Raw genomic sequence first — 11653 nt, forward strand, 5'->3', positions numbered from 1 at the left:
ATACTGAAAAATAAAATTTGGTAAAAGAAATAAATTTTGGCTTATAAAGATAAGAGAGGGTGCGCGTAGCACCTGCACCAGTGACCGTGCATGTTCTTTTTAGGCTTTTAGCTAAGTGTGCGTTCAGTTCCTAAAAATTTTTAGGAGGAAGGTCATATCATATGTAGAGGGAGGTCACGGTCACATATTTAAAATATTAAACGTAGTCTAATTATAAAATTTGAAATTTTAGATTCCGTCTGAAAACCATGAGACGAATCTTTTGAGTCTAATTAATCTATCATTAGCATAGATTGATTACTGTAGCACTTACGGTTAATCATGTATTAATTAGGCTAAGAAGATTCTCTTGTAACTATATAATTAATTTTATTGTTTACATATATTTAAAGTTTTATTTAGGTGTTCAAATATTCAATACGATGTTTTTACGAAAAAAAATTTTGGAAACGGCCGTGAGGATGTTGTACGTGTGCGCCATCTGTGGTCATGTATTTAGGCATTGTTTAGTTTCTAAATTTTTTTCTAAAAACATCATATCAAATTTTTGGACATCTAAATAAAGTATTAAATAGAGATGAACGAAAAAACTAATCGCACAGTTACGGAAGAAATCTTGAGACGAATCTTTTAAGCCTAATTAGTCCATAATTAGCCATAAGTGCTACAGTAACCAACATGTGCTAATGACGGATTAATTAGGCTCAAAAGATTCGTCTCGCGGATTCCAGGCTAGCCATAAAATTTATTTTTTTATTCGTGTCAAAAATCCCTTCCGACATCTGATAAATATTTAACGTGATATTTCTCTTAAAAATTTTATCAACCTAAACACACCTTATTACGTACGTGGCTTCCTCACCAAGCCGGCAAGACTGGTTTGAGTAGGCCTCATCGCGTCAACTTTGACCGGCAGGGAAGCTGAGAATATGCGACTCGAGGTGGAGACAAGTCAAGAGAGAACGAGTGGATACCAGAGGCTGCCGTCGCTACTTGCTAGTACCCGAGCCGCTGAACAACAGAAGCAAGCAACAAAATCCTCGTGGAAAAACAGATGTAACATCTCCCCTGATTCTTAAAACCAGAGCAATTTATCTCCTTTGACAATTTTCAGCTAGGTTTTATCCTATGCGGTGTTTGTGTGGTATTACATTCAGGGGTGATTGCCAAATAACATATTTGCAAAAGAAAAATAACTTGTAAATAAAAATTTTATATATGTATTCCTATTGATCTAAAAACCAAGATTAAAAAATAAACTTCGGTTAAAAAACCCAAAGTCAACTCCAAATTTAAGATTAAAAATTAAAATTTTGGCTTATAAATATAACATAAACGAAAAGATAAGGGTGTTAATAGTTTTTGTTTGAAATGACATAGGGGTGATTTGTTTGGCTTTTTCACGGCATATTTCCTAACAAAAAATAAAAATTTTACATATGTATTCTTAGCGATCTAAAAGTAATGCTAAAAATAAACTTTGATGAAAGAACCTCAAAATCAACTTCAAATTTAAAGTTAAAATTTTAACTTTAAGTTTATAAGCATAAGAATAAGTGAATAAATACATTGGTCTACACACTAACAAGACAATTTTTTTAAAAAAAACAATCATAGACTCACATGTTTGTCATAAGAAGAAAAAAAACATGGCCCTAGGGGCAGAGCGGGGGGCTTTTTATGGTGTCACGTTATACCAAAGAAAGTTTAAAAACCATATTATAACTTGGTGTATCATGTTGTTTTTACGTGTATTGATATTATCAAGTAATAAAGATAACACCAACAACATTTTAGTCTAGCTTCACCCTTGCATGGGCCCAGGTGTCATCCCTCCATCCTTCTCTCTCCCCCTTCTCTCTCTCTAGCTCCTTCAAGCTTCTCTTTCCTCACTCCTGTAAGTGGGGAAGGCGGGCAAAGACGACCTAGCGGGAGGTGCAGCTCTGGCAAGGTGGCGAGGATGAGGCCTTGCCGTCGGCGGATTGAGGCAGCGTGCACTCGCTGGAGCTAGTGGCGACACATTGTGCCTTGATACCCTATGACGCCGATGTCCGATGGAGGAAGCAAAGCTCGATGGCTTTACATGGCAGCCTTAAGGTATAGGTGGTGGTGGTTTCACATAAAAACCTCACAAACGCGACAACTTCCCACAATGATACCGAGCACCTGATCATAAATCGGCGGCATGAGTGATAGGGGTAGACAAAGGCTGGTGCATGATTTATTACTGCCTCCTTGATGTCATCCCGACATGAGCCACGGAGAGCTCCAGCTTCGTCGTCGCATGTGGGGTCCGTGTTAGCCTTATTGGCTGCTATAGAGGTCATGGCGAAGACAACTAGGTCCCTAGTGTCAACGGCAGTCTCCTTCTCTCCACACTGCTAAAACTCTGCCTCCCGCTCGCCACTCTCCACTTACAGGAGAGAGAGAGGGGGAAGAGAGGAGAAAAGAAGAAGAAGGAAGAGAAGGCAGAGGGAGTTCTAGGGAGAGAATGTTCAATATTTGTCGGAGAGAGGGGTAGGAGCTTGACACATGGGGACATGTTTTCTTCTTATAACTAATATGTGGGTCCACGGTTGTTTTCTTTTTGTAGAATCACCATGGAAAAGGGCCACGTCAGCATGTGTACACCAACCTCAAATGTGCCACATCAAACAAAACCATGGAATCTAACACTACACAAGCACCACGTAGGATAAAATCATGATGAAAACAATTGAAGGAGAAAAAATGATCTGGTTTTAGGAGGCGTTTATGTATAGTTACCGAGATCGAGCGATAGCTTCAAACTTAATCTATACTAACAGTTCATTTTGGAAAAGCATTTTCATCACTCGGTTGTATATGCATTTATTTATTGCATATGACTTAAATAATTATTATTTTTTAAAAAAAGATGATTAATATGAGATGTATCACTTCACAAATATACAAGTTCAAATTTGACTTCTATAAGTTATAATAAAAATAATAAATTTAATTATTAATGTGCACATATCAGTTTCAGTTTAATTAATTTGTTGTTTTATTACAACTTGTAAAAGTCAAATTTGAGTTTGCATACATGTAGAGTGATATATTTCATATTAATTCACCTTGTTAGTTTTTTAAATTTTTTTTCAAAAACCATCTCCAACTCAGTTACAGTTTAAAACCGTTGGGATAGACTGTTGCCTATTAGGAACATCAAGAATCATCCGTTGGGATGGGGCCGAAATGAACACGGAAGTCCATGTTAGCCCGTTAACTATAGGTGGAATTCTGATTTTACCCCCTTAACTGCATAAGAAAAAGAAGGCGGCTAGTGGAGTTATCAGCAGACGGTGGTGCTAAGTATTAGGTTACTGATTTTTTTTCATATTTTAGCCTATTTTATAAAAAGAATCTTACAAATGAACATCTTTAAAAACATTATCAATAATGGTCCGTTTCACGGTGCCGAGGTATAACAGTTTGACGCCACGATGCGTGGTGCTGAGGTGGAGTTGATTGTGATCTAATACGCATCATGGCGTCGAGCTTTTATACACCAGCACCATGTTACTTGGGGCCGTGAAATGAATTAATTTTTGGATAATGTTTTTGGAGGAGTCTATTTGTAAAATTTGTTTGCGAAAAGAGATAGAATGTGAAACATTTATGCATAGATGTTCATATTTACATTTATTCAGTTTAGTCCAAATTCTATGGTAACATCTTAGATTAGGTCTCATGCTAGAGCAGATACAATAGTAGACTATAAACCAGCTATAAATATATTTTAAAGAGATAAGAGGAGAGAGGGAAGAGAGTAGGCTACTAATTTGTCGCTAGCTACAGCACGGGCTCCAAGACATCGTGTGTGTATGACATGTGGGACCATGTATTAATGTTTTGTAGGCATCTATTGTATGAATTAGATATTAGATTAACTATAGATTAATTAGAGCTAGTAGTTGACTATACTATTGAACTTGCCCTAATTGAACTTGCTCTAAGAGCAAGTTCAATAGTATAGCTAACTACTGACTCCAATTTATCTATACTCAATCTAATAGCCAATGCATATAATAGTTAGCTACAAAACATCAATACATGGTCTCACATATCATACACACATTTTGTCTTGGAGCCCGTGTGCAGCTGGCTACAAATTAATAGCACACCTCTCTTCTCTCTCACCTTTTATCTCTTTAAAATATGCTTATAGCTGGCTTATAGCTGCTATTGTACCTGCTCTAATCCTGCAGAAATTTTGTTTCCAGTGACCAATCACCTCACATACACTTTGCATAATCCATTGCAGTGCTTTTTACGGATAAAGCGTGACAGGATGTAGCCCAACCCAATGAATTCTTTCCGTTTCCAGGAAAACGCCACGGACCGCGCGCCGAAGGAAACGAACCACCCCCACCGACCGTTGCCTCTCCGGGGAGGTGCCGCTGCGGTGCACGGCGAGAGAAGAAAAAAAAGAAGGCGACCATGGCGGCATGGCCTCCTCTCTGAGTCATGACACTGTCGCCTTTCCTCTCCATCTCGAGGAGGCCATCCAAACCGTGAGCGGAGAGAGATCGATCGATCGATGAAGCGGAAGCGGCCGGCGCGGCGTGGTGGTACTGGTACTGATCATGAGGAGGCCGCGGCAGCGGCGGCGGCGCCGCCGCTGAAGCGGGGGCCGTGGACGCCCGAGGAGGACGAGGTGCTGGCGCGGTTCGTGGCGCGGGAGGGGTGCGAGAGGTGGCGCACGCTGCCGCGGCGCGCCGGGCTGCTGCGCTGCGGCAAGAGCTGCCGCCTCCGGTGGATGAACTACCTCCGGCCCGACATCAAGCGCAGCCCCATCACCGGCGACGAGGAGGACCTCATCCTCCGCCTCCACCGCCTCCTCGGCAACCGGTTAGGCTATTCATGATACGCCTAGCTAGCTAGCTAGCTACGTACGTGCATTTCAGCGATCGCTGGTGGTGCAAGAACTGCTCCGGTGACCGTCGTCGGCGGTGTACGTGCAGGTGGTCGCTGATCGCCGGGAGGCTGCCGGGGCGCACGGACAACGAGATCAAGAACTACTGGAACACGCACCTTAGCAGGAAGCTCATCGCGCAGGGCATCGACCCGCGGACGCACAAGCCGCTGACAGCACCCGCCGCCGTCACTCCTCCCAAGACGGCGGTGCCGGCCAAGCCGCCGCCAGCGCGACCATCCTCGCCGGCGCCCGCTGGCATCGGGTGCGGCGACGACGGTCGTGCCCGACCGGCCGACGTTGGCGGCGACTTTGCAGCGATGGTGAGTGCCGCCGATGCTGCTGAGGGCTTCAGAGGATTTGGCGATCAGCTCCGTGGCGAGGATGCAGCTCGTGGTGGCTTCGACGACATGGGTTCCGCTTCCGCCATGGCGGGTGACGACGAGTTCACCTCGTTTCTGAATTCTTTGATCAACGACGAGCAGTTCCTCGATTGCTTTGTCATCGAGGGTAATGATCACGAGCATGGCAATGGTGAGATTGGCCAGGGAAACGCTGCAGAATAATCAAAACAGTAATCCTTCGATCGTTTGGAATGTTTTATCATATCCACCATCAATTGATCAGAGATCAGTGAATAAAATTGATCATGAGCAAACATGTAAGAAGAGCTTCTCTATGCCGAGTGCTGAGTCATGACGCATGATGTGTATAAGATGGAAGAACACGTAAGTGCGATTTAATGCCTGAACCTACTATTGATGTGTGCGTTATTTGGGTGATCAATTTGAGCATTTGCAGCTCACAATCCTGCAGGTTTGTCTGTCTATATATGCGCGTATCCACAGCTCCTTTTTTTTTTTTTGGTTATTATTCTGTTTGCAGTTTGCCATATCTATTCTTATCCCAGAACATAGTTCCATAGTTGATTAGTTGTCATCCAACTGTTGAGTGGATTCAGTGAACAGAAAACACCTACCAGGAGATAACACAATGAGGATTAACTACCACCTCATTTCAGGTTTCCATGTATTACAATATTGCCTCCATTTCAAGTTACAATATATTTTGGTTTTCTCTGTATTCATATGACTACTAATAAATCTATATATATAACATATACATTAACTCATAGATGAATATTTGAATCAATGGAAAACCAAAACACCTTATAACATAAAATGGATGGAGGAGTACATACATCACATTAACATAACAGCGCGTGCGGTGCCCACAATAATGTCAATTGCAAGCAGGAAATAGGAGCATTCAAATGTACGACAAGGATAACGCTGAACTGAAAAACATGAAGTTAATATATGTACGGAGTGCCCTACATCTTATACTAGCATCTAGAACACAAGTGAACGAACATCAATCACAGGCTCACAGCCAACAACAGCTTCAAACTTGAAATGAAGCTAGTAGAGGTAGACGATGAACAGAGAGATCAGGAGATGATCACCTTTTGAATCAATCAATCATGCAAGAATCGGCGTTCGTGCGTCCAGCTTTGCGTTGCTGCTGCATGCGTGCTTCTCCTCCTGGGCATGCAAAATCCCTTCAACAAGTTTGCAAGACAAGGATGCGAGTACGTGACCTTGTGGAGTTTTGAGGGACGGATCACACTAGCAGCCAGGGCACTGTACGCTGAGGGGCGTGTGGATGATGTATAGAGGATACTCTGGTCGAGGTAGAAATGGACTGTCAGGTTGGACTGGACCATGAATTTCAGGCAACTCATTGTTCTCGTTATATCTGGACAGTAATGTGTTCGATTGCTGATTTCCAGGTATCAAAGCTACTCCGTATATTAATTTGTTCAGTTGGATTGACCGGTAGCTACCAACTTGCAGTTTCTGAAACAAACATTTTACTCTCTGAAATGTGAATATAAAACTTTTATACGTTTTATTCAAAAAGTCAAATGTTATATTTGCAAATAAAAAATAATTCTTTTATATAAATATTATTAGTGATCTAAAAGACAATGCTAACAAAAATAAACTTTGGTAAAAAAATCCCCAAAAATAACTCTAAATTTAACGTTGAAAATTTAAATTTTGGCTTATAAATATAAGCAACAGCGAAAAAAATTGAGTGAAATAGCACTTGCACTATACACGATCTACTTAAAATTTAAAAGTGTAAGACGCCTATAACCGAAGAAAAATGCTACTACATCCGTCCAAAAAAAACTTTTTTTAATGTGTAAAGTGTCAAACGTTTGATTATTCATATTTAAAAAAACTATAAGAAAACTAAAAAAATTAGTCACGTGTAAAATAGTATGTTTTATCATCTAATAAAAAACATTAATAAAAAATTTAAATAAGACGAAAAGTCAAATATTATATCTATAAAATAAAAAATAAATTTAGTTTGGAACCAGATGAGTATGCTCATTTCAAATCCACCCATAAAAAGATCTCGAAAAATCTTGGAAACAATTAAGGCGGGCGCGAGAGAGAGACGTCGTGTAATGGGCCGAAATCCCAGCCCATCAGGTACAGGCCTTAAGGAGGTTGCTGTAGTTCCCAGCTTGCCGCTTTTGGTGACAGCCATCTCGCTTACCGTGGCGCTCACTCACCGGAGATGGCCTTCGCCGTCGCGCCGCCGCTAGCGCCGCCTCCACCTTCGCCCGCGGCGGCATGGGGTAGGCGCACGAGGGAAACACCTCCGCGATTCGCCCTGGCTGTATCAACCAGCGACGGCGACCCGGCCCCGCGGACGTTCGAGCAGCTACGCGAGCAGCTCCTACAGCTCCACGCAGAAGCCGACCTCACTCAATCCAAAGGTATACCTATTCCAGCGTCCCGTGGCTGTTGCTCGCACTGGATTTACTATTTCAGTAGCTCGGGGATTGGAATGATGAATCCGTCGGGGACTGAGGCGAATTTATCTATTATAGGCTCCAGACTTGTGCTAGTGCATTACAAATAATAAGTGTGATACCTAAATTACAGTATGCTCCATGTCAAATCGATTCAGTTCGGAAATGATGATTTTAGAGTGACATGATGAGATTGTTTGGGTATATGCATGCTAATTGAGTGGACATCACTGTAGCACCTGCCGCACTCAAATTCGTGGTTTGTTCTTGTAGCAAATAGTGCGAGGGTAAGGCTTGTGCGGTTGACTGAGGCTGCTGAGAATCTGAAGAAAAGAGCCGCGGTCAGTATCCGGATGGGCAAAGAGAATGAGGCAGTGGATTTACTTGTGCAAAAGAAGAAGTTGACCAGAGCTCTCGAGAGCATAAAACAGCGGATTGAGGTGTTTGATAAGCTTTCCACAAAGATCAGTGAGGTGATGTCATTTTTATTACTATGTACCGAATTTATTTCTTAAACACAAATGACAGTTTGTGCCAAAAGCTCATGATACCTAGCCAGTGCAAACCATTACTCAGCATTAACTTGTCATAATATTGCTATGCTATATTGGTAATTCTCCTGATTGTGTTAAGTATGAAAAGTTACATTTTTTTCCCTTTAAAGAATAATACCATTAACGATCACATAGACCATTCCCACTAAGGAACCAAAATTTCATATTCATTTTCTTCTATGCATTTGAAATGAGATGATGTAAATGGTCCTCCTATTTGTTACTTTGTTGGATTCAGGCAATTTCAATGAAGCAGAACATGTTAATTGAACATGCATTGCATCCAGGGATGTCTAATGGCAAAGAATCAAATGACAACATAAGAGTTTTTTCTGGCAAAGTTGGTGACGAGGCTGATGAGACTACTGTCTCTCCTGCGAAATCATCTGAAAAGGCAGTTGATCTGAAACATGTGGCGCTTTCAAGCATGGCTGGCCAATTGGAACAAAGCAAACTTCAGACATCCGATAAGTTCAAATTTTCTAGTGAGCATGATCCACCAAATGGCACAACAAACCATTCTTCTTACGATGATTTTCTAGAACATATTGGTTTGCAGCTGAATTCGTTAGAATGTGAAATTGAACAATATATCAGTTCCCAACTAGCAAAACAGGTGGACATTCAGAAGCCAATCGATGGCAAATGGCAGAAATTGTCTGGCATATTGAAGCTTATATCTGAAACTAGAGAAAGGTGAGTTTTGGAGGAGGAAGAGGAACACAGTGTGTAGTGTGTTCAAAGGGCATGATTTTTTTTAATTATGCATTTGTTGCATGGCTACTGCATGCTTAAGCTTCATTACCATCAATGGTTTCAGGATTGCAAAGATTGTGGATAATGCAGTGAAGGAGACTGGATCTGAGGACCTGAGGTCATAGCAAAGTATATAAAACAATGTATCGATGGCACCCTGTTTCTTTCATTTGTAACTTAGTAAGTTGTTTCATTATTTTGATTTCACTGCACATAGTTTAGATTATCCCCTATTGATTGTATGGGATGAACTTATGATTCTTTATTATTGATTGTTTATTTTGTACCTGTTTCTCTGCCAGAATACCTAAGTACCATACAATCTGAAAAAATATATGAAAGAAATCCTGAACCTGAAGTTATGATTGAATTCATTCAACCAGAACAAGGACTTATTTATTCAAATATGGTACAATAATATGGGACTTTGAGTTTAACTTTAATACATAATTGAACTTCTGAGTACTAATTATAGAGTGGGTATTTAATAGGTTACCCACACATGTGAATGCTTTAGTGTCTGTTTACAAAGTACCAAGTACCAGACAACAACTATCACTATTCTATCTATTCATATGCGTTGTACAAATCAATAAGTCATACTTATAATTTTCCAATAATATCAGCAAGAGTGATCTTTCCACACTTTGCAAGGCCAAGCTGATCAAACTGGTCTGAGATCATTTCAATGTCTTTGTCATCGATCTTTCCTATCTCTTTGAGTTTGTAGATCAGAAAGTCTGATTTGCTTTGGCATAAGAAGAAACATAGCACAGAGTTAGGAGTAAATAATTGACTTAAATACCAAAGAGAGTCTCACTGTAATTCAACATAATAACTTTCATTTGGATTTATACAATAAGGAAAAAAACAAAAGGTAGCAATAGTAAGTTTCATGAAGATCTGTGAGGTTTTAATTTTCATGATGTCACCTGCATCACAGGCATGTGTCCCAGTGTCCTATCTATATATATACACAACTAAATAAAATACTCCATACCCAGCTTCATCACTAGCAGAGAAAATTATTCTTACATTTTGGTAATTCAATTCTTGATTCTTGTTGCAAAACATGAAAACATGTTAAACAATATATCAGGTATGGTTTCATGGAAAATTGTGCAATACCTTACAGAAGCATCATGATCCAGGTCTGCAGCCAGTGGCTCATTGTCCATTTTCTTTTGGAGGATCCATTTTGTAGTTCTGCGGTTCCTTCTATCCATCCTTAAATCTGTTAGGAACATGAAGGCCTTGGCAACTGCCAAAGTGCTCACTAGCAAGCACACAGTTGCAGAGAGCCTTCCTGCTGGTGTTGAGAAGCCATAATCCCCATAACCAACTGTTGTCACAGAAATGACTGATAAATAGAAGCTGTCAATCCAATTTAGACCCTCCACCTCATGCACTATGATTGTACAAATTGAGATAGTGCCTGCAACAACCCCTAATGCAAGTAGTACTTTCATCTTCCCTCTTGACCTTTTCTTTTCAGCATCGATCATATAGGTATCAAATACCTTATTAAGTTTGTTATCATCCATTGTGCTAAGTAAGACTGTTCTCTGTTTGTCAAGTACGTTTGTCAACAGCCCATTTAGCACAATGTCAACAAAGCGAACACCGATCAGTAGAAACAAGCATGTGAACACTTTTGTGAAGGTAGTGCAAGGGACTATGTCACCGTATCCTATGGTGCACAAGCTTATGATGGTGAAGTAAAGGCCATCCACTAACTTCAGTGTGGATCTCCCCTTGAAGCCCTCAACATTTGTGATGTATACAAGGACTCCTATTGAGATGTACAAGATGACGCTAACAATAGCCTGCCTTGCAAATGATGGTACTTGTTCTGCAGTATGGCTTTGCTCATCAAACTCATTCGCACAAGGAGTTTCTTTGATTGGTGTGAACATAGAAGGAGAAGAATGCACCCGCTGGAAATTTTGTGTGGGTACTGTATTGGCATTTCTGCTAGTTGGTGATGGATGATTGGGAGTGTTGGGGTTACCTTTGCTCTTTGGGTGGAAGGAAGTTGCGCACCTGTCTGGGACATCAGAGGATCTCCTGTCTTGTCTTGAAGAGTATATTTGATCGCGGTGGACTAAAGGCAGCAGGTGCTCTTCCATGGATGACATGTTAGATCTTGGATTCATGAGCTGACAGCTTGAAGTTCTCATGGTGTACTCACCCATTTATATCCATGGTGTCTCTGCTGTGATCTTGGTGATGATATTGGTAACCATGAGACGGTCAATCAAGGATGTACACTTCCCTGCTTCTGGGATGAAAGGGTGTATCAAATCTACAAGCATATCTTTCCTATTTATTGCAACACTTATATCATGTAGTTTCCAGTACCTTGCATCGTAGCTGATACAAGAGGCAACTGATGAAAGGGAAGGAAAAGATGGGCATATTCTCTTTTTCGATATCTGAAACAGAATTACTTGATTGATCACCAAATTAAATTGGAATAACTATGCTGCCAATGCTCATTTGTAACAATTCATTTCACATATGCTGTCCACATCAGTATGTTGGCTAAAAGGTGTTATTGTCGTAGTTACCTGT

At 40.7% G+C, this 11653-nt stretch overlaps 3 protein-coding genes across 3 annotated transcripts; 2 read left to right on the forward strand and 1 right to left on the reverse strand.

Annotated features, from left to right (window-relative positions):
• The first annotated feature begins 4462 nt into the window (after window positions 1-4462).
• On the forward strand, window positions 4463-5830 carry LOC107305056 (transcription repressor MYB5-like). The gene is made up of 2 exons (XM_040519896.1): window positions 4463-4872; window positions 4986-5830. The coding sequence occupies exons 1-2, from the start codon at window positions 4562-4564 to the stop codon at window positions 5500-5502; spliced, it is 828 nt and encodes a 275-aa protein (XP_040375830.1). The 5' UTR covers window positions 4463-4561; the 3' UTR covers window positions 5503-5830.
• Window positions 5831-7500: 1670 nt separating this feature from the next.
• On the forward strand, window positions 7501-9412 carry LOC102706990. Its single transcript, XM_015834181.2, has 4 exons — window positions 7501-7733; window positions 8043-8242; window positions 8562-9019; window positions 9144-9412. The coding sequence occupies exons 1-4, from the start codon at window positions 7532-7534 to the stop codon at window positions 9202-9204; spliced, it is 921 nt and encodes a 306-aa protein (XP_015689667.2). The 5' UTR covers window positions 7501-7531; the 3' UTR covers window positions 9205-9412.
• Window positions 9413-9431: 19 nt separating this feature from the next.
• On the reverse strand, window positions 9432-11263 carry LOC102720373 (two-pore potassium channel 2-like). Its single transcript, XM_006644499.3, has 2 exons — window positions 10208-11263; window positions 9432-9827 (listed from the first exon to the last, which is right to left on the reverse strand). The coding sequence occupies exons 1-2, from the start codon at window positions 11257-11259 to the stop codon at window positions 9683-9685; spliced, it is 1197 nt and encodes a 398-aa protein (XP_006644562.3). The 5' UTR covers window positions 11260-11263; the 3' UTR covers window positions 9432-9682.
• Between the last annotated feature and the right edge of the window lie 390 nt (window positions 11264-11653).

Source organism: Oryza brachyantha, chromosome 1 (genome assembly GCF_000231095.2).
Source record: "Oryza brachyantha chromosome 1, ObraRS2, whole genome shotgun sequence".
In the NCBI taxonomy this organism is placed as follows: domain Eukaryota; kingdom Viridiplantae; phylum Streptophyta; class Magnoliopsida; order Poales; family Poaceae; genus Oryza; species Oryza brachyantha.

What these genes read in the sequence shown, in the direction of transcription:
- LOC107305056 (XM_040519896.1), top strand. Translation starts at nt 4,562, where the DNA reads ATGAAGCGGAAGCGGCCGGCGCGGCGTGGTGGTACTGGTACTGATCAT. An exon ending in CACCGCCTCCTCGGCAACCG is followed by an intron (nt 4,873 to 4,985) that starts GTTAGGCTATTC and finishes GTGTACGTGCAG; the next exon opens with GTGGTCGCTGATCGCCGGGA.
- LOC102706990 (XM_015834181.2), top strand. Translation starts at nt 7,532, where the DNA reads ATGGCCTTCGCCGTCGCGCCGCCGCTAGCGCCGCCTCCACCTTCGCCC. An exon ending in CGACCTCACTCAATCCAAAG is followed by an intron (nt 7,734 to 8,042) that starts GTATACCTATTC and finishes TTGTTCTTGTAG; the next exon opens with CAAATAGTGCGAGGGTAAGG. An exon ending in TTTCCACAAAGATCAGTGAG is followed by an intron (nt 8,243 to 8,561) that starts GTGATGTCATTT and finishes TGTTGGATTCAG; the next exon opens with GCAATTTCAATGAAGCAGAA.
- LOC102720373 (XM_006644499.3), bottom strand. Translation starts at nt 11,259, where the DNA reads ATGAGAACTTCAAGCTGTCAGCTCATGAATCCAAGATCTAACATGTCA. An exon ending in GATCATGATGCTTCTGTAAG is followed by an intron (nt 9,828 to 10,207) that starts GTATTGCACAAT and finishes CTTATGCCAAAG; the next exon opens with CAAATCAGACTTTCTGATCT.